The sequence below is a fragment of the Bos mutus genome, chromosome 16 (genome assembly GCF_027580195.1).
Source record: "Bos mutus isolate GX-2022 chromosome 16, NWIPB_WYAK_1.1, whole genome shotgun sequence".
NCBI classification, from domain to species: domain Eukaryota; kingdom Metazoa; phylum Chordata; class Mammalia; order Artiodactyla; family Bovidae; genus Bos; species Bos mutus.
This window is the reverse complement of record NC_091632.1, coordinates 9,836,286-9,856,491: the sequence shown is the minus strand read 5'-3', so window position 1 is coordinate 9,856,491 and position 20,206 is coordinate 9,836,286. Positions and strand designations below refer to the sequence as shown.

At 41.0% G+C, this 20,206-nt stretch overlaps 1 protein-coding gene across 1 annotated transcript in view; it reads left to right on the top strand.

Annotated features, from left to right (window-relative positions):
- The first annotated feature begins 6,818 nt into the window (after positions 1-6,818).
- Positions 6,819-20,206, top strand: part of CRB1 (crumbs cell polarity complex component 1) — a 161,183-nt gene continuing 147,795 nt past the window's right edge. Inside the window, exons 1-2 of the mRNA XM_070384375.1 lie at positions 6,819-6,870; positions 13,635-14,216. Coding sequence (XP_070240476.1) covers positions 6,819-6,870; positions 13,635-14,216 — 634 coding nt within the window. The remainder of the gene's footprint in view (positions 6,871-13,634; positions 14,217-20,206) is intronic.

The following is a 20,206-nucleotide window of genomic DNA, read 5'->3' as shown; positions in this document are numbered from 1 at the left end:
GGAGTGGGGAAAAAATAACTTTTATTTTTCTCTTCAGTTAGAACATTTTTAGCTTTACTGTGGAATTTCAATTCGCTAGAGGCAAGGACCTAGTAAAATGTAAGTATCCCTTTAAATAAAAGGGGTCATTTACAAGCCTATCCTTATTAAAGTGTACATGGATTATAATAAGGTCAGAGTGCCCAGGCCTGATTAGCTTTAGATGATTTTAATGTCAAAGGGACATAATTAGATTCTCATTGCAATCGTCAGTGATTGACACTTAGTAAAAATGACCTTCACAGTTTCATTCTTTAGTTATGTTTAAGGATGACAAAGGGCAGGGCCCCTTCTCTGGGGTTCGCGTGCGTGATCCATTGGCCCCTCACGCTGACCCCATCCAGACCTGTGCTCAGGTGTGTAGGCTGTGTAGATGAGGACCCAGAGGCTTCTGTTCTCACGGGGAAGCTTTGAGAGCAAAAGAAAGCTTTGGAGAAGCAGGCCCCGATCTCACGTGTGCCAATGTTAACGATCGGAAATCATACGTAAAAGGCACCTAGCAAGATGGCACCCATACCCAGGGGATTTAAAATATCTTTGTGGGAAAAGTCCTTGGTGAGTCCACGGACACTCTAGAGCAGGTGAGATGCAGGTGACGCCAGCAAGCTCTAGCGCAGTCTGCTCAGCAGGGAGTCATGCTGCAGAGTTTGCCCGTGAGCTAAGGGCGCTAAATTTGCAGTTGGTGGGTTGGGTCCCTCCTGATCGCAAGGAAAGGTTCTCAGGGATGTGTGATGACAGTACACTTGTACTTCCCAGAACTCAGAAACTAACAACTCTTTCCAGGATAGACATACACTCTCATTTTCCTTGCACTGACTCATTTATTAAGCATGCAAGCACTTACCAGGCACTCGCCATGTGGTGGCACTGTGCTTGTCAGTAGAAGGGGACCAAGGCATCTGTGCTTTGAACTCTGCACTGAAAGGAAAAACAAATAATACTGAGTAGATAATTACTTTATTATAATTTTTATAAAGAACTTTATTTATGTTATCCTTTTTACCTGTCATGATAATAACAACAATATGAATTGGCTGACAACACTCTCGCTCTTACAAGTACTGCTGGGCATTTTATGTGTATTAACTAAATATCACCAATAAAACTGTGGGGTGGGCATCACTTTTATAAAAATGAGAGCTAAGGCACAGAGGTGTTAAGTGTCTTAATACAACTCATACTGTCTGTAAGTGGCAGCGTCAGGGTTTACACCCAGGTTCCAAAGCCCTTGCTCTGCGGGTCTGTCTCCCTCAGAAATGAGGAGGCAGGCTAATGACACGCATTCTAAGACCACAGGTATGGGAAACAGCAGAACCAAAATTTAAACCTCTGTCTGTCTTACCACACAATTGTGCTCTTGCCATTACAGTCAATTTGCCTCAATTTAGAATTTAAAACCTGTCTATAGAGATAGCTAGGTAGGAGAGAGAGAATGCCTAGTTTTTTAGAGGCTACAGGAATGCAGAGAAAAGAAACGTCTTAAAGGGCACATCTACTTCTTGAACTGTCCCGTGTGATCCTCTCATCATGTATATCAAAGTGAGCAATTTACCCTCTGATTTGCTCCACTTGATTTTATCAAAAGAGGTGAGAGTGAGAGCTTCACAGCCAGGCTTAAACGGGAATCCAGGTTTTCTTGCTCATTCATCCATTATTCAAGATTCCTATTGATTACCCACCACGTGTGGGCCATTTTGGCTACTTCCCGAATAAAGATGCATCTCCTGCCACGTCCCTTCCCCACCCCCCACCGTAGTCCCAACCCTGGAATTAAAGTTCAGTCTCTGCAGAAAGCCAGGCTCAAGAAAATTCAACCAGCCCCTTCCCTGATGTGGAATTCTTTGATCTGGAAATTTCTCCTCTGTCTCTAGCATTGTTTATAACCTATTTCATTCTAAAGGCAAGTTATTGTGGATAATTTGAAACCCCCAAATCCCAAATATTTGCTATTTGAAATACAAACTGTTATTAAAATGAGCTCCCCTGGTGGCCCAGCAGTAGAGAACCTGCCTACAATGCAGGAGACAGGGGTTCGATCCCTGGGTGGGGAAGATCCCCTGGGGAAGGAAATGGCAACCCACTCCAGTATTCTTGCCTGGAGAATCCCATGGACAGAGGAACCTGGTGGGCTACAGTCCATGGGGTTGCAAGAGTCAGATAGGACTGAGCAGCTAAACCACAGCAACATGACTGAAATTGTTAGATGGTTCACCAAAATGACAGGGTCCATCCAATTTACCATATTTCTGAATAAGGAAGAGACAATAAAATCTGAATAAAAATGTTTTCTTTTGACAGCTGAGTTCAGTTCAGTTGCTCAGTCATATCTGACTCTTTGCCACCCCATGGACTGCAGCACGCCAGGCTTCCCTGTCCATCACCAACTCCTGGAGCTTGCTCAAACTCATCCCATCCAACCATCTCATCCTCTGTCATACCCTTCTCTTCTTGCCTTCAGTCTTTCCCAGCATCAGCTGAATTAAGTCCTCTTTATCAAGTCAATGGTTGTTCCAATTATAGAAATCAACAGTGGCTTTTGAGATCTGGTTTAATATAGAAATCTATATTAACTTCTAAAAATACCAAGGATATAAGCAAAATGTCTCTATAAAGACAGTAGACTTTGTTGTTATTTTAATAAAAACAAAAGTACAAATGAAAGCAATTCACTAACAAATGTTTACTTATTCTTCTTAAGAAAAGATCTTTGACATGACAGGGTATCAGAAACTATTCAGTAGATGTTGCTGGGAAAATTGAACTTATGTTCACAATTCCTCAATTCATCTTTCATTTTTATTTAGGTGAAATTAGGTTAAACGTACATTAAAAGTAGAAATAATATATCTTTAAAGCCTGTGCCTGTATCTTTAAAGGGAGGCCTGGCGTGCTGCCATCCATGGAGTTGCAAAGGGTCGGACATGACTTGGGGACTGAACAGCAGCAGCGGCGGCAAAGCCTGTCCCTTAGCGTGTTAAAGAAGCGCCTGTCCGCAGCCGGCACGCCCTTACTCCCATCCCAGGCAGCACTTTCCCCGGGCCCCGGCCAGGTCTCAGTGGCTTGAGGAGAAAACGCAGTGAAGTACCTGCTGCAGGGCAGTGAGCAGAGGACACTTGGTGTGTAATTGTGGGAGTGCACGTGAGTGCCCTCCTTAAAGGTGAGGCCTATTTTGGACTGCTAATTTAACCCAGATATGAGTAATAACACTAGTCCCTCCTACCTTCCTTCCTTCCCTTCTGCTAACAGACTCGATTCTTAGAGTAAATGAAAATGAGGACTCACCTCAAAAATGAGAGTGCTAATGGGGGGAGTTCAGTTAGGAAATCCTAGGAAAAGACCAAGAAGAGCTGTAATAAGAGAGCCTTTAAATAAAAAACAGAAACAAGGGTCAGTTGTTACCCCTACAAATAAATGCAGGTGGACTTGTACACATGCCGAGTTTATACAAGAAGGGACATCTTTAAGGTACGATCTTGGCTTTGACTATGAAAACTCACAGAATAGGCACTGGGAACAAAAGCAGATCCTCTGAACAGAAAACCCTCATCACAGCTCTCAATTTGCGAGCATTTCTCTGAGCCCCAAATTTAAATGGCACTCGAAATATACAGTGAGATAGTGAAGATGTTCTTGTGTGAGAGCAGGTTATTTTCTCAGTCTAAACCTCATTTATCTCAGTTTGATCCTGACCGAGTCCAGGTGCTTTGTTTAATTTTTATTGGAGTGTAGTTTTTCACAACGTGTGTTATTTTCTGCTGTATAGTGAGGTAAATCATCTCTCTCTCTCTCTCTCTGAATATATAGATAGATATTCTCTTGTTTGGATTTCCTTCCCATTTAGGCCCCCACAGAGCACTGAGTGTTTGGCCTCATTGGTTACCTCCTTTATACATAATGTTGCATGTATGTCATGTACTTGATGGGAAAGGTGTCTTTGCGTGTTGGATCAGCCCATTGGTAGTCTCGCTGTGTATGTGTGCACTTGGGTCTCTGTTGTGTGTGTATGTTAGTTGCTTAATTGTGTCCGACTCTGTGCAACCCCACCAGGCCCCTCCGTGCATGGGATTGTCCAGGCAAGAACACTGGAGTGGGTTGCCATTTCCTTCTCCAAAAGGAACTATAGAAAGAAAGAAAGTGAAGTCGCTCAGTCATATCCGACTCTTCGCGACCCCATGGACTGCAGCCCGCTAGGCTCCTCCGTCCCTGGGACTTTTCCAGGCAAGAGTATTGGAGTGGGCTGCCATTTCCTTCTCCGGTCTCTGTTGATGCTGCTGCTGCTGCTGCTGTCGTGTCCGACTCTGTGCGACCCCATAGATGGCAGCCTACCAGGCTCCGCTGTCCCTGGGATTCTCCAGGCAAGAGTACTGGAGTGGGTTGCCATTGCTTTCTCCGGGTCTCTGTTAAGTTTCCTCAAATAAAACTCCTGCAGTGACACTGTGTTAGTAAATGACACTTTTTTGGTTATTATTGTTACTGCTCCATTTTCTATTAATCCAGTAACTTTTTCCCAAACAATCTCTAAGCATCTTATATAACAATAAGAGCTAACATTTACTGACCATTTACTGTGTGTCTGCCAAGCATTTAAATCTAGTGACTTTAGTTATCACAAAAACCCTAAGAAGTGGATTCTACTGTTTCTCCTTCTCTGTAGCTGAGGAAACAGAGGCTGTGCATGCCAGAGCCAGGCCCGACAGACGTGTCTCACTTCACAGGCTTTGCTTGTCATCCAACACACACACACACACACACACACAGGCTCATCTACTATGGTCAGCCAGTCTAAATACTGCCAAAAACATTGCTAATAAAAAGTTGATAAAATTTTTAGATTCTTGACTGATGATTTTTAAATCTGAGAATTACATTTCTGTTTCAGAGATAGGTGTATTAAAGCCATCAAGGACAAAGGAATAAATTGGGAAGATCCCATGGAGGAGGGCATGGCAACCCACTTCAGTATTCTTGCCTGGAGAATCCCATGGATAGAGGAGCCTGGCGGGCTACAGTCTAGGGTCGCCGAGTCGGACATGACTAAAGCGACTTAGCATGCACAAATGCTGAGTAATCTTAGAGATGTTAAAATGCTTTTCCCTGAAATCACCTTGTGGTATGTCATTGCCCAAATAAATATATTCTTATAACTAAGCTAAATTACCCATATGGCTGTTTTCCAAATAAAAAATTATTAGAAAATAAAAACACCCACACATAAGTAAATACTAATGTTTGTGTGCTTATAGTCTTTAAAACTGGTCAAGTTACTTTTTATTTCTTAGCAAATATACATATGTTTGCATATATACTTATATAAATGTATATTTGTATTAAAATATATACATTTATTTTAGCCCTAGCAATACCAAAATAGCAAATACAAAAGAATTACAGAAACTCTCCGAAACAGTTCCTTTTCCCCTGAACAGCGATTTCAGATTGCTCTTCAGCCTCCTGGGCTCCCCGCAGGTGTCCCCAGAAAATCTGGGGGCTGAGTGGCTGGACTTGAGGTCTCCTCCCTTCCTCACTCTGAGCTGCTCCTCGCTGCAGTTCTGTGTGTTGGGATTGCTCACGGCATCTTCCTTGGAGTTCTGCCGCACTTAAGAAAAAAGGAAAAGTCCGAACTCCATTATTCTGGAACTTCTTACAATATCCAGTAGATGGCAAACTTTACTGCAAGAAAACAGCTGGGCAGCCTCTAAAGTGGTCTGAGGATAGCCGTGACACTTCACGTGCAGTAAGGTTTTCACACGGTGACCAAGGCTCACATGAAGGTTGGGAACAGCATCCTCCTCCTGCAAAGTTTTCCTGTGTGTGTCCATTTCACTCTTGTTCTAAAGGTATTATCATTATGAGAATTATTTCATTGTTCACTGAGTGTACACACAGTGTACGTGGTACACTGGAGTAATGTATACACGATGGATTCTTTTCCAATTCAGGTGTACAAAAGTAGAACAATCATAACCCTTACATCGTGACACTCCCATCATTTGTCTCTACATATTCCGCTTTCATTTTCTTAGTTGGCTATTTAATTTGTTGTTTTTACTAAGGCAGTAAATTGCAGTTCCTTTCTATGTTTGAAAAAACTTATTTTCTTTTTGACAGGCTACACTCTTTGCTTGTTTAGTACAGTCAGTACAGTCAGTTTAGTATAGTCAATTAATAACGCCTAGGCTAGTGGTTAAGACTTTGCCTTCCAATTAAGGAGGTCCAGTGGTTTAAATTTTGCCTTCCAATACAGGAGGTACGGGTTCAACCACTGGCCAGGGAGCCAAGATCCCACATGCCTTGTGGTCAAAAAACCAAAAACTATAAAACAGAAGCAATATTGTAACAAGTTCAATAAAGACTTTAAAAATGGTCCATATTAAAAAATCTTAAAAAAAAAAAATGCTTAGGTCACAGTCTGTGGGCTTCCCAGGTAGCTCATTGGTAAAGAACCCAGCTGCCAATGCAGGCGATTTGGGTTCGATCCCTGGGTCGGGAAGATCCCGTGGAGGAGGAAGTGGCAACCCACTCCAGTATTCTTGCCTAGAGAATCCCATGGACCAAGGAGCCTGGTGAGCTACAGTCCCTGGGGTCATGGAGAGTCAGACATGACTGAGAGACTGAGCACACACACTTGCACACACACACACACACACACACACACACACAGGCTGCATTTCTAAGAGGGCCTATTTGCATCTCACCTAGGGCAACCCATAAACCCAGGCAGCAAATGGTGCCAATGACAACGTGACCCCCAGAGAAGACCCAGTAAAGGGATGTGCTTGATGGACCATCTGGTCCTGCAGCAGCACGGAAAACAGAACTCAGAGTGCTCAGGTAAGCAGGCCAATGAGTGTGTGTGTGTGTCTGTGTTATAACTGTTCCTGTTTGGCTTTGAAAAATATTTTTATTACATTTATTCAGCCACACTTTAAAAATCACTAAGGGTTATAAGGGGGACAACAATACACTTCTTACCACCTCCCCTTCAATTCCAGCTTCTCATTCTCAGCATGCAACTGGAAGCAACTACTTGAAACTCTTCTAGATATTTCTTGTAGTTTTCATTTGTATATTTTAAAATAATAGGCTAGGCTTTATTCTTCGGTTTTAGCTGCTCGCACGATCACTTGGAATTCTGCATATCCTGACATAACTTTAAGCTCCATCCTCCTCTTCTCCTTGACCCCTCATGTCCTCCACGTTTTCTCTGGTGTCTCATTTTGAAATTCTTCCTTGACTGTTCCTCTAGGTCCCTTTTTCTTCTACCTCCTGTTTCCAGTCTCTTGGTAAAACTCTTTTGTGGGGGTGAGGTGGGGGAGATTCTTCCAACTTTCAATCACTCAGCTGAATTTTTAAATGTCTGAGACTCACATTTTTAATTTCTTGTTTTCTGGAAGTTTATTTTTATAACCCTTCTACTCATTTCACTGCAGCTATATCCTTTCCGACTCTTTGAAAATAGTAATTCTCAAGTTTACATAAATTTTGCTTATCTGCCTACACTGTCTCTGCCTCTTCCAAGTTACATTTCTTTAAAACAATGTGTGTTTTTGTCTTTGTGTTTGATCTTAGTTGGAGATTTTCCTCAAATGTCTGAAAATCTCATGCAATCTGTTCATACATAAGAAGGAAGTACTATTGTTTCTTAAGCTGATTAATAGAATCAAAAACACTCATTTATCATTGTTTTTTAGAGTATAATTGAAGTATAATTTAAAGTATAATTAAAAAATAACTCTCTACTGAGCACGTATGCATGCCCTATATGCTTACGTACATTCCATATAGTGGTTCTTATTAAAGCTGTTTGAAAGATCTTTCTTTATGTGCTAGGGTTTACAGCTTCTTAGGATTTATTCTAGAGTGGTCCAACTGGGTCATTTCAATAGGTAACATTCCGCATCAGTATCTGAAAGTATTTTCACTCAGGCTTGTCAAGAGAAATAATTCCCTTTCCTGCTTGGAATATACATCTGGCTCCTGGCATTGTTAGAAATGAATTGAAAATGAGGCTGGGGGGTGTCTCAGAATTCTGCATAGACACCCACTTAATTCTTCCACAAACCAGACTCAGCCCCACCCACATCACCCATGCCTCTGAATCTGCCTTCGTGGGGGAAACACCTGCAGTTTCCTAGGGTGAGAGAGAGAACAAGAGCATCTAACTGCTCTCAACCAGTTTCCCAAACAGCCTTCCTTTTCTCAGTTCCACTTGCATGATCATTTCAGAAGTGCGTGACACATGTAATTCCTGAACCTGTTGGGGGTTCTGTGGCATCAGCTGGTTCTGGGGCTCTCCCGCTTTTGGCTTGGTGTCAGCTCTCTTTGGCTTCCTAAGTCTAGTACTTCTCACCCCCTGTAGTCCAGCTTCCAGTGTATATGTGTATTTATGGCTGTCTACTCCCTCAACCTCTGTCCTGGCTCTTGGAAGTTTATGGTGATTTATTCCTTTCTGTATTATTTTAGGATTCGGGGTGGGTCTGATTTATTGAGGTATAATTTACATACAGTATGAGAAAACTCACCACTTTTAAGTGGCAAATGCATACGATTAGTAACTAGAAGCACACTCATGATATAGAATATGTCCATGAATATTTCTTTATGATCCTCTGCATTAAGGCCCTTCACCAGTTCCATTCCCCAGTGACCACTGAACTGTGTCCAGTGATATAATTACTCCTTCTCTAGAACATCAGGAAAGTGGAATCATGCAGCATGCAGTCTTTGGTCTGGCTTCTTTCACTTCGCATAATACTCTGGAGATTCCTTCATGTTGTTCTGTGGATCAGTAATTTGCTGAGTAGTGGTCCAATATATGATATATTAAAATTTATTTACCAGTTGATGAACATTTAGCTCTTTCCGGTGTTGGTCATTATGAATAAAATTGTTTTCTTTTTCAAACAATTTTTTGTATGGGCGTTATGATTTCATTTCTCTTGGGGGAAATGCCTAGGTGTGGGATTGCTGGGTCATATGGTAATATGACCATTTTATAAGACACTTCAAATATGTTTTTAAAAGTTCCTACACTATTTTGAATTTCCACCGGCAATGTATGTGATAAGTAACTGATACAGCAAAGTAGTCTTTTAAGTTACGATGCCTTTCTGAAGACAAAAGAGGATTTTTTGAAAATATATTGGGATCAAACCAACAGCACGATGTAACTATTCTGAATTTCTATGAACATAAGAACATTGCTTCAGAATATAAAAGTGAAAATTGTCAGAACGAAAAGGAGAAATAGAGAAAATTTATAGTCACTATGAAAATGGAAAGAAAGTTAAAGTCACTCAGTCGTATCCGACTCTTCGCAACCCCATGGCCTATACAGTCCATGGAATTCTCCAGGCCACAATACTGGAGTGGGTAGCCTTTCCCTTCTCCAAGGGATCTTCCCAACCTAGACATTGAACTCAGGTCTCCTGCGTTGCAGGCGGATTGTTTACCAGCTGAGGCACCAGGGAAGCCCAATATCTAATCACTATGGGAGGTTTTAATGCATCAACCTCAGCAGAGAGAATAAGTGGAAAATAGTGAATAATGCTATAGAAGATCTAAATAACACAGTTAACAAACTTGATCTAATTAATTCTTACAGATTTTTAATATGGCAAAGAATAACTCACAATGGAAATTAGAAAACATTTTAATATAATAAAAAGCAATTGTGAGAAACACAGCAAAGCTGTATTTTTAAAGAAAAAATTATCTTATTAATAAATTAGAAGAAATCCAAAAAAGTAAATAGCAAGTTAAAAAGAAAGTAAAATTAGGGGGGGGGGAAAGGTAAAAGTAGAAATCTGTAGGACAGAAAACCAAGAAACCAAGATAGTATAAACAAACACTACAAAATCAAAGTTCATTATTTGAAAGATGAATACAATTATTAACACATAGACAAGAAAGATCAGTTATAATAAAGGGGGCGTGAAGGAGAGTTTTGTTTTCTCCAGGTGCCCATTAGCACTTGGTATTGTCAATCTTTGTCATTTAGTCATTTGAGTGGGTGAGCAGCAATGCATGTGCTCAGTCCTGTCCAACTCTTTGAGACCCCATGGACTGTAGCCCGCCAGGCTCCTCTGTCCAGGGAAACTTCCAGGCAAGAACACTGGAGTGGGTTGCTATTTCCTTCTCCATTGAGTTGCCATACTGTTTTAAGCCATACAGGCTTTCCTGATGGCCCAGATGGTAAAGAATCTGCATGCAGGGCAGGAAACCTGGGTTCAATCCTTGGGTCGAGAAGATCCCCTGGAGAAGGGAATGGCAACCCACTCCAGTATTCTTGCCTGGAAGTTTCCACAGACAGAGGAGCCTGGCAGGGTCCCCAGGGCTGTGAAGAATCAGACACGGCTGAGCAACTAACACTTTCACTAGGCTTTTCATGGGGTTTAGATGCAGCAGGAGGAAACACAGGTGGATATCACCATGGTTAAGCAGGAAACTCTACCCAGAAGGATCCTAACTTCTAAAATAATGCAGGAAAAAGAAAGGAACTTTGGAATCAGACAAATCAGAGGTTCAAATCCCCCTTCTCTATGACCCTGTAAAAATAGCTCATTCCCTATAAAACTCAGTTTTCCATCTGTAAAATGCTTTGCACAAATGCTATTAGAAGTTTACTTTTAAAATTGCACCGTAAGGGCCTAAGACATAAATGCTAATTCCCTTTTGCTGTGTGTTTTTCCATACAAATGCTTCAATTAATGGCTTAAATGAAAATACTTCATTTTCAGATGTTTTTTTTGATGTGGACCATTTTTAAAGTCTTTATTGAATTTGTTACAATATTGCTTCTGTTTTTCTTTTTTCTTTTTTTTTAATGTTTTTTGGTTGTGAAGCATGTGGGATCTCAGCTCCCTGACCAGGGATTGAACCCACACCCTCTGCATTAGAAGGCTGTTTTAACTGCTGGACTATCAGGGAAGTTCCAAGATACTTGATTTTTTTGTGCTCCAATTAAACTTTATTTATAAGACAGATGGCAGGTCAGATTTGACTCACAGGCTACACTTTGCTAATGCTTGCCCTAGAGTTTACAATATACATCTTTGACTTATCACAGTATGCCTGTAAATAATACTGTACCTCTTCAAAGTATCTCTTAGGAACTATGCTACAGTTCACTTTCACCTTTTTCCTCTCTTACTTTCCACTGTTATTCCAAGATACCTGATTTCTGAAGGAAGGGGAAAACCATCATTATTACCACTAACAAAATGCAACAAAACAAAGCAAGATTGAAAACGTAATTTCCTCATATGCCTAGGACGGTGAGAGTTCAGAGAGCAGAGTTGCGATATTTATTTCTCCTTTTTTTTTAGTTTGGACACAGGAACTCTAAGTACTATACATGTTAGAACTTTTGAATATCTCTTCATTTTCCTCCCTATCCTCTGCCCTCTGCCCCCTTCTCAGACCTCTGCCTTCCCATACTTTCATGCTTTTCATACGATTGGCAGAGCAATGCCCATACCTCTCATGCTTTTTCTTTTTTTCTTCTGAAAATAATGCCATTCCTTCACTTGCATTCATTTAAAAAGACATCTCAGATATATGTATACTTATGGCAACCCACTCCAGTATTCTTGCCTGGAGAATCCCACGGACAGAGGAGTCTGGCAGGCTATAGTCCATGGGGTCTCAAGAGTCAGACACGACTTAGTGACTAAACCACCACCACCACCATGGTTGATTCACATTATTGCACAGCAAAAGCCAACACAGCATTGCAAACCAACTGTCATCCAATTATTAATAAATTAAAAGACATCTCCAGTACCTTTTCTCCAGTGAGGCTTTCCTGATAGGCTTGCCCTGGACCCTGTGATCACACAGCACCCTTCCTCCCATGTTCTGTTGTGACATTTCTCCACTCTATTCCAGTAGGTATGCACTGAGCAGATACTGTATGACAGGTAATGTTACAAACCCAGAAAACACCAGAGACAAGGTCTTCCCCTTTCCTTAGTGGAGCTGGAACTGCAATGAGGAAAACAGAAAACAAACATGTGCACAGAAGAAATAAGCACACTTCACATATATATAAGAAAGTAAAACATGATAAAGGTTTACAAAAGGGGTTCAGAGAAAGCTTTTCTCAGAAAGTGACATTGTGGCTAAGACATGAACAGCTAGAAGCCAGTCATACATTTGACGATGTGATTGGAAAGCCAGTGCTTGAAAAAAAACAACTATGGGAAAAGGATGATTGGTTGAGTTTTTCCACAGGGACTAGAAAAGGTCTGCTCTCAGATCAACCCTCCTGATAACACATAAGCATATGTTAACCTTCTGTGCACAGGCACTGGAGGGGAACTTTCAGCTGCCAGAAAGACTCCAAGCAAGAGAACTGTGAAAACCCTCACTCTTGTGTGATGAACCAGTCAATCGCTAGCTTTCCATCTTCCCATCACACTCTTGATGACCAGACCACATTAAAGAGAACCAATTCTCCTTTTGCAGGAAGAGATTTACCACTTTTACATATTTCTCAAAGTTTTCATGCTACTTTCTTCTGACAGTAGTTGATTTATGTCTCCTAAGAGCAGACTATTCATTTCATAATTTTTAAAATTATAAGCCTAGACCATTACCCACTGTTATATTAGGAATATTGTGAGACTGGAAGTAAAAATAAGAGAATGGTGTACTAGATAAATCCATACACAAAAGATAGTGTTTTGTGATCTGATGTGGTTGAGTTGCCAAATCAAACAGCTTCTCAATATACATAATTAAGAAGATAACAATGCTGTGATCATAATATGTGTAGATTCAGGGGAAAATTATACACATGTAGATATCCAGTGAATTTGGGAAAAAAATCACAGAAGTATTGCTTTCTTGCTGGTCATCATTCCAATGAGAATTTCAAAAATGTTTCCCTAGAACAGAGAAGCTTTCAGAAATTTGGAAGTCCATACACTTTACATCTGCTTCCTTTCGGTGGGACTTAGCCTGTCATCTGTACGATGCACATAATATTTGTTGCTGGGACGATTATGAATAATATATGGAAACACCTGACGTGCTTGGTACACAGAGTAAACCTTCAGCAAATAGTTGGTGTTTAATTTTATATTTTCATTCTTCTATGCTTTTCTTTTTAGACCACACATGATGATTGTAATAAAGCAGTCATAAGCCAAAGTATTGTGTTCATTCAAATATTAGTTTCAGTTAGACAGTATATTCAGAGACAATTTTGTATCTCATCTCCCAGGATACACCCAAATTCCTCCATGAGAGAATGTGAATTTCAAAATTTAGGGATTATGGGGCAATTTAAAATCCACCCCATCCCTCAACAGCACTTCTACCTGAGAAAAGGAAAATGCAAGAGAAGCAAAGAATCTGAAGCCAGTCATTTTTGTTTCTTACTAGCAGCTATATGAAAAAAAATGACAAATCATCATTATGACAGAGCTCGTTATTAGACATAATTTGACAAATTCATCGCTAGAATGCAGTCAAGTTTGCATTCTCTTAATGAGATCATTTGAGGTGCATGAAGAGTGGAAGTAAGGATGTTCTTTAATTTTATCATCCACCATTTGTTTGCATGCTTCATCTGATGTTTTTCCTTGTAGGTTCCTTTTGCAATAAAAATGACACCAAGTGCCTCTCCGATTCTTGCCAAAAGAATTCTACGTGCAAGGATTTCTCAAAAGACAAGAGTTGCCGTTGTTCAGACACAGCCGTTCACGGGGACAAAGACTGTGGGGAGGAGGAGGACCCCTGCCTCTCCAGCCCCTGTCCTGGACACGCCACGTGCGCCCGCGTCCCGGGGGAGAGGCGCTCTCGGTGCAGATGTCCTCCCGGGCACAGCGGGGCCGGCTGCGACACCGCCGCTGGCCCCTGCGGGCCCCGCTCCTGCCTGCACGGGGGCGTCTGCCACCAGGACCCCGGGCCCCCTGTGTGCGTCTGCCCCGCTGGCTACGCGGGAAGGTTCTGCGAGCTGGACCTCGACGAGTGCGCGTCCAGCCCCTGCCTGCACGGCGCCGTGTGCCAGGACAGAGGCGACGGCTACTCCTGCTTCTGTGTCCCGGGCTATCAAGGCCGGCACTGCGACGTGGAAGTGGACGAGTGTGTGTCGGAGCCCTGCCGGAACGCGGCCACGTGCCTCAACGAGATCGGACGGTACACCTGCCTCTGCCCGCGCGGGTTCTCTGGTAAGTGGGGTCCAGTCCGGGGCGGGGAACCTAGCCCTCTGCTTAATGCGATGGAAGCAGAAGAGACCTTGAATGGCCCATCCAACTGCTTCTGAACATGGCCTTGATAGGAGCTCATCAGCAGATAGGGGGCCTCCTAAACTACTCAAAATCCACTTTGTCACTGTTGTTATTGTAGATGCAGTCTAGACTTAAAGGGCGTCTGGGACCTGGGCTTCGGGGTCAAGGCAGTCCAGTCTCCCCATCAGAGCAGACGCCCTTCCTCCCAGGGCCGTGGGGCGGCCTGGTGGGGCTGGCCACGGATGGACACAGGATGTCAGAGTGTGACAAACACACCAAGGATAGCAAGGCTGACTGAGAATGGCCTTTGAGATAAGTCATGATTTTATTATTTTGAAAAGCCACTTCTTGCTGAATCTCATGGAAACAGCAAATAATAAACCCATTTATCTATTCACAAAGTTTCTGCTGATGTTGATTTAGTAACAGAGTAACAAGTAGCTCATTCATTATAAGGCTCCTGCCTGCTCAGTCACTCAATCCTGTCCAACTATTTGTGACCCCGTGGACTGTAGCCCACCAGGTTCCTCTGTCCGTGGGATTCTCCAGGCAAGAATACTGGAGTGGGTTGCCATTTCCTTCTCCAGGAGATCTTCCCCACCCAGGGATTGAACCCAGGTCTCCTGCATTGTAGGCTGATTCTTTTTCATCTGAGACCCTAGGGAAACACAAGAATACTGCAGTCCCCTTCTGCAGGGGGTCTTCCCCACCCGGGGATGCACCCAGGTGTCCACACTGCAGGTGGCTTCTTCACCATCAGAGCCACCAAGTAACTATGATTAGTTATTACTTCCATAGTAGTTTGCGTCTCTATTAAAGAACTCCCTGTATTCTGTCCTCTTCTTCAGATTATCTGTGCTTTTGTCTCCTCCCACTAAAGTGTTAGTTCTGAAAGAACAGAAGTCATGTTTTCTGTTTATTCTTCAATTCATCAATACTTTGGGAGTATTTATTATACTAAGTTAGTGAATTAAAAAGAGGAGTACTCAGCACAGTGAATCATGGTGAAATAATAAACTGTTAGTGAATTGTTCTAATTAATTCTTCCTTGTTTCTGGGTACTCTTCCTAGTAACAAAACTGGTGTAAATAGATATTAAACTAGATTTTACTTTCTCTATTACTTTATGCATACTTTACGATGGTAGAACACGTGTCCCATGGAAAATTATTTTGTTCAGTATCTTTAAATTATCTAATATGCTAAAAATTACAGGCATACTAAAGTAGCTCATAAAACAGTACTACCTCATGAAAAACCCTTTGTTCATATTCCATATTATCATGTCTATTCTTTTGAGTTACAGCAATTGAATTTCAATTATTAAAATTTTTAATTTTTTATTGAGGTAACTGACTTATAACACTACATGTTTCAGGCACACAGCATTATATTTCCACTTTTGTATACACTACAGTGTGCTCACCATCAAAATCAATTCTATTAGTGTTTGAATAAAAATGAGAAGTAAATTTTTATAGGACTGCTTTTGGGATTGCATCCGTTTATAAAGTCACATTGGAAAACCACTATAGCTTATTAAGATACTATCTCCTGTTTCCTGCTCCTAGTACAATATCATGAATGGTGACTGAAAGGAACAGACATAAAGGCAAATGTTTCAGCCATATAAATTAGTTTTCTACAACAGCCTTATAATTGCAAAAACATAGCTTGAAAAATTATGTTTTACAGTGTATGTGGTTTTTTTTTTTTTTTTTTTACTTTTACATTTTAATTGAATTGTAAGGTTTCCTTTAAGTGGTCTAAATTTGGCATAAAAGATGTCAAGGATGTATCCCAAATGTGAAATGCCTCTTGTGGTCTTCCCTCTGTGCACCTCTGTGTCCTCGTCCCTATTCTTACGGGGACACCAGTCTGACTGGAGTAGGGGCCACCTTAACAGCCTCACCTTAGTGACATGCTCTTAGTTCAAGTGTTTGCAGTGGATCATTCTGAAATTGACATCTTCCTTAGAATTAGCCCGGTTGACTAATAAACTTTTTTCATGTTAAAAATGCCTGCAGTATGAGATAAACAGAGCGATGAGAGGGCAGGGGGAATGCCAGTTGGATGCATGATGAAGCGAAGCAGTATAGGAAAATACCTTGGTTCCTCAAGTGAAATAGATCTTTGATATAAAAATAATCTTTGGGGAAATAAGAAAAAGCACTGTAATAAATGTATTTATTGATTGTAAGATGCATCTCATTTCACAAACAAAAATGTATGAAAATTTATTTTTTTATTCAAGAAAATGTCTTAGTATGTGGAGATTAGTTAATACATGGAGACTAGTTAGTACATGGAGACTAGTTAGAAAGCATTGCAATACCAGGTGTAAGACATTAGGACCAGTCTGGATGAGGGACTAAACGCAGGTAAGGGAAGAACAGGTGTTCACATCATTAGGAAGAAGACTTGCTGATATTATCACAGCCAGAATATTTTCAAACTTATTTTACCCACAAAAAACTTGAAATCTCTAATATGAAAATGAGAATGCATTAAATATTCAATTGCCATTTCCAGCTTAATGAATTTGTAATCTGTTTCAGTGGTTCTCAAATCTTAGCATGTAACAGACTCACCTGGAGAGTTTAATAAAATACAGCTTCCAGCTCAATAGATCCGAGGTGAGGTCTAAGAGCATGCATTTATAACAAGCCCCTACGTGGTGCTGCTGCTGCTGGTTTGGGGACCACACTTTGAGAGAACACTGATGTAAACAGTTAAATGGGTTGTCACATGACATCTTTGATTCTTATTTTGCAAAGCCTGTAAGACAAGGATCAACCCAAAGTAGTTATACATGCATTTGTATATATTTATATTTTATTTTTTATATAGGGCTTCCCTAGTGACTCAGACAGTAAAGAATTGGCCTGCAATGTGGGAGACCCGGGTTTGATCCCTGAGTTGGGGAGATCCCCTGGAGAAGGAAATGGCTACCCACTCCAGTATTCTTGCCTGCAGAATCCCATGGACTGAGGAGCCTGGCGGGCTATAGTCCATGGGGTTGCAAAGAGTTGGACACAGCTAACACACACACACTTATATATTTATTTTTATATGTACTGCATATGTATGTGCATGTATATAGTAATTTTTTTTTACTAGAAAAAGTTCCAGATAAATGATATGGGTAAAAATAAATATTTGAGTTCATTCAATCATTAGTGAGTGACTTTGGAGTTTTTTTAATTTGTGTCAAAGTATAATTTACACTATTGTGTTAGTTTCAGGTGTATAGCAAAGTGATCCGTCTTTTGGATGGATCATTTTCCGATTCTTTTCCATTCATTATAGGTGATTAGAAGATAGTGAATATAGTTCCCTGTTGTATATAGTAGGTCTCGGTTGTTTTTCTCTTTTATATGTAGTTTTGAGCATCTGTTAATCCCAAACTTGTTGCAGAGTTTTGAGCAGAGGACTGAAAATGTTCGACTTGCATTTTAACAAAATCACTCTGCTCCTTGTGCTGAGGATACACTGAAGGGAGAGGTTAGGGTAGGATTAGAGTGCCAATGAAGGGTGATATAATAATCCAAGCAAGTGGACTATTATTTAAGAGGAAAGAGTGAAAGAGAAGTATCACATTTTAACACCACCACCTTGTTTCCTTTAAATTTTAGGACAGAAATGAACACTGAAGGGTCATGAATGATGCAAACAAGAGAGAGCACGCGTTCCCTGGCCTGCTCTCTTCTGCCCTCTGGTGGGAAATCCAGATTATTCGGCACGGGTCTGCCCTTCACAATAGTTGTAGCCACAGGGAAGGCCCCCTTAGAGGCTGGCGGATAAACCGTGTTATCATGCAGCTTCTTTCTGCACACCTGAAACTTACTCTACTTCTCCACATCACATGATATAGATGCTACTTACTTAAAATCTATAAGACTATAAGACCTTCTCTCTCTCTCTTTTTTTTTTTTGATAATTCTTCATGTTCTTCTCTAAGCTTTTTCCAATAGTCCTCAAAAGGTAGCCAGCTCTGACACTGCCATTACAGTAGCATTTATCAAAGGCATAATTTGAATTTCAGTCAATGTGGAGATTCTCACCTAGGCTTGATGTTCCATCTGTTCTTAATGTATTTTTGTTCAGGTAAATCACTTTGAAGCTATGGTGAATCAAATGTGTGATTGAATGGTCATGAAAATAATTTGGGGAACATAAAAGTATTATGTAAAATATGATCTTATTTCATGGAAAATATTTTTATTACCATTACTATTGAAAGTTTTTTGTTGAAAGTGTAATCCTATTTGCAAAATTAAGACATGAAACTTAATGAACTTATATCCATTACCAGGAATAATTTTCATAGATAGTCCATATTTATATAAATATATGAGGCACCAGTTTAAAGAACACTTAAGTATTGATTCTGGAGTACCTACCTAGATACCTCAAATTTTACTCACCATATAATACACCCATAAGAATTATCTTTCAAATTCCAAAGGCAAATAATGTGTAACAGCCTAAAGAGAAATTCTGAATTTCACAGCCTATATCTTTATTTTATCAAAGGAAAATGGTAGTTTTCCTATACGCTCTTAATTGTGAAATTGACGAATTTTTGGTGGGGTCATGCAAAGGCAGTTAAATACTGCTCAGGGCTTTGCTCAGGAACAGAACCATTTGAAATAGTTTTCATGAGAAATGCAGTTTCTTGCTGTTGACAAATGTTTGTTGAATGAGAGCACAAAGTAACAAATGCTATTTGCTCAGAAAATATTCATCACAGTTTTGCAAGCACTGGACACTGTGCCAGACCATGGAGACCTAAAGATGGCTAAGACAGAATTTATCCCTGACAAAATGCTCACAGCCTATTCAGGGAGAAAGCGTGTGAACAAAAATTACAGTCTCTCTCTGAACAGAGTGCTGGGGAAGCAGGAAGAAAGATGCCACTCAGAGTCAGGGAACACTCTGGAGAAGAAGTGGTCCGTGAGCAGAGCAGGGTGCACCAGCTCCAGGATGTGGAGCTGAGACTCTTGTACTCTGGCTGCATTTATTATTGTTTTTGTGTGAGTCACAGCGAGCTGAGAACAAGGGGGAGGGCTGCGGCGGCGTTTTGGAAAGAGGTGGTGTCTCTCCCGTCCTGTTTGCTGCTGGTTGGCCTGTGGTCCAGCTGGCAGTGTGGACGGCGTGCTCCGTCCTGAATGCCTGCCCTCTCTGGCTCTCCTCTCAGTGCCTTGCAGCTGTGCACAGGTGCACGGGTCTGAGAGAGGAGGGTGCGGCCATACGGGTGCCAGTGTGCAACGTGGGGAACGGGACACAGGATTCCAGGCCGGGCTTGGACCTTCTCCAGCAGCGTGATGACGGTAAACAATGAGAGTCCTGAGTTTCCATTTCCTCACTTTAACAAATAAGCATCATGTTAACACCTAATGTCAGGGTCTTGGTGAGAATGAAATAATTTAGGGACAGTATTTCCATAAAATATTTAAGGCTGTGTGTGTGGTGGCTTCACTATTTTAACATCTTCAGTATTGCTGCTGCTACCAAAGCTGTTTACACAACCCTGACCAATGCCTTTTGCATTATATTTGAACTGCTTTCATTTTGAATAGATTAGAATCCTACTCAGGAATTGGTTAACTGAGGCGGTAGGCCCAAGACTCTATGAGTTTAAACTGGAATACTATGATGTGTCTAGGCAAGAATTTAATTTCTGAAACTGCTATATCATAAAATAAAGGAATTAAGGATTTGTTAATATTATTTCAATACTCAGGAATAACAATTATCAAGAAAGATAATTGTTACAATTACAAGATTATCATTACAGAAGGCTGAAATGTATAATGTTGGCATCACTGATTACCCATAAAGCCTTTGACTGTGTGGGTCACAAAAAATTCTGGAAAATTCTTGAAGAGGTGGGAATACCAGACCAGCTTACCTGTCTCCTGAGAAAC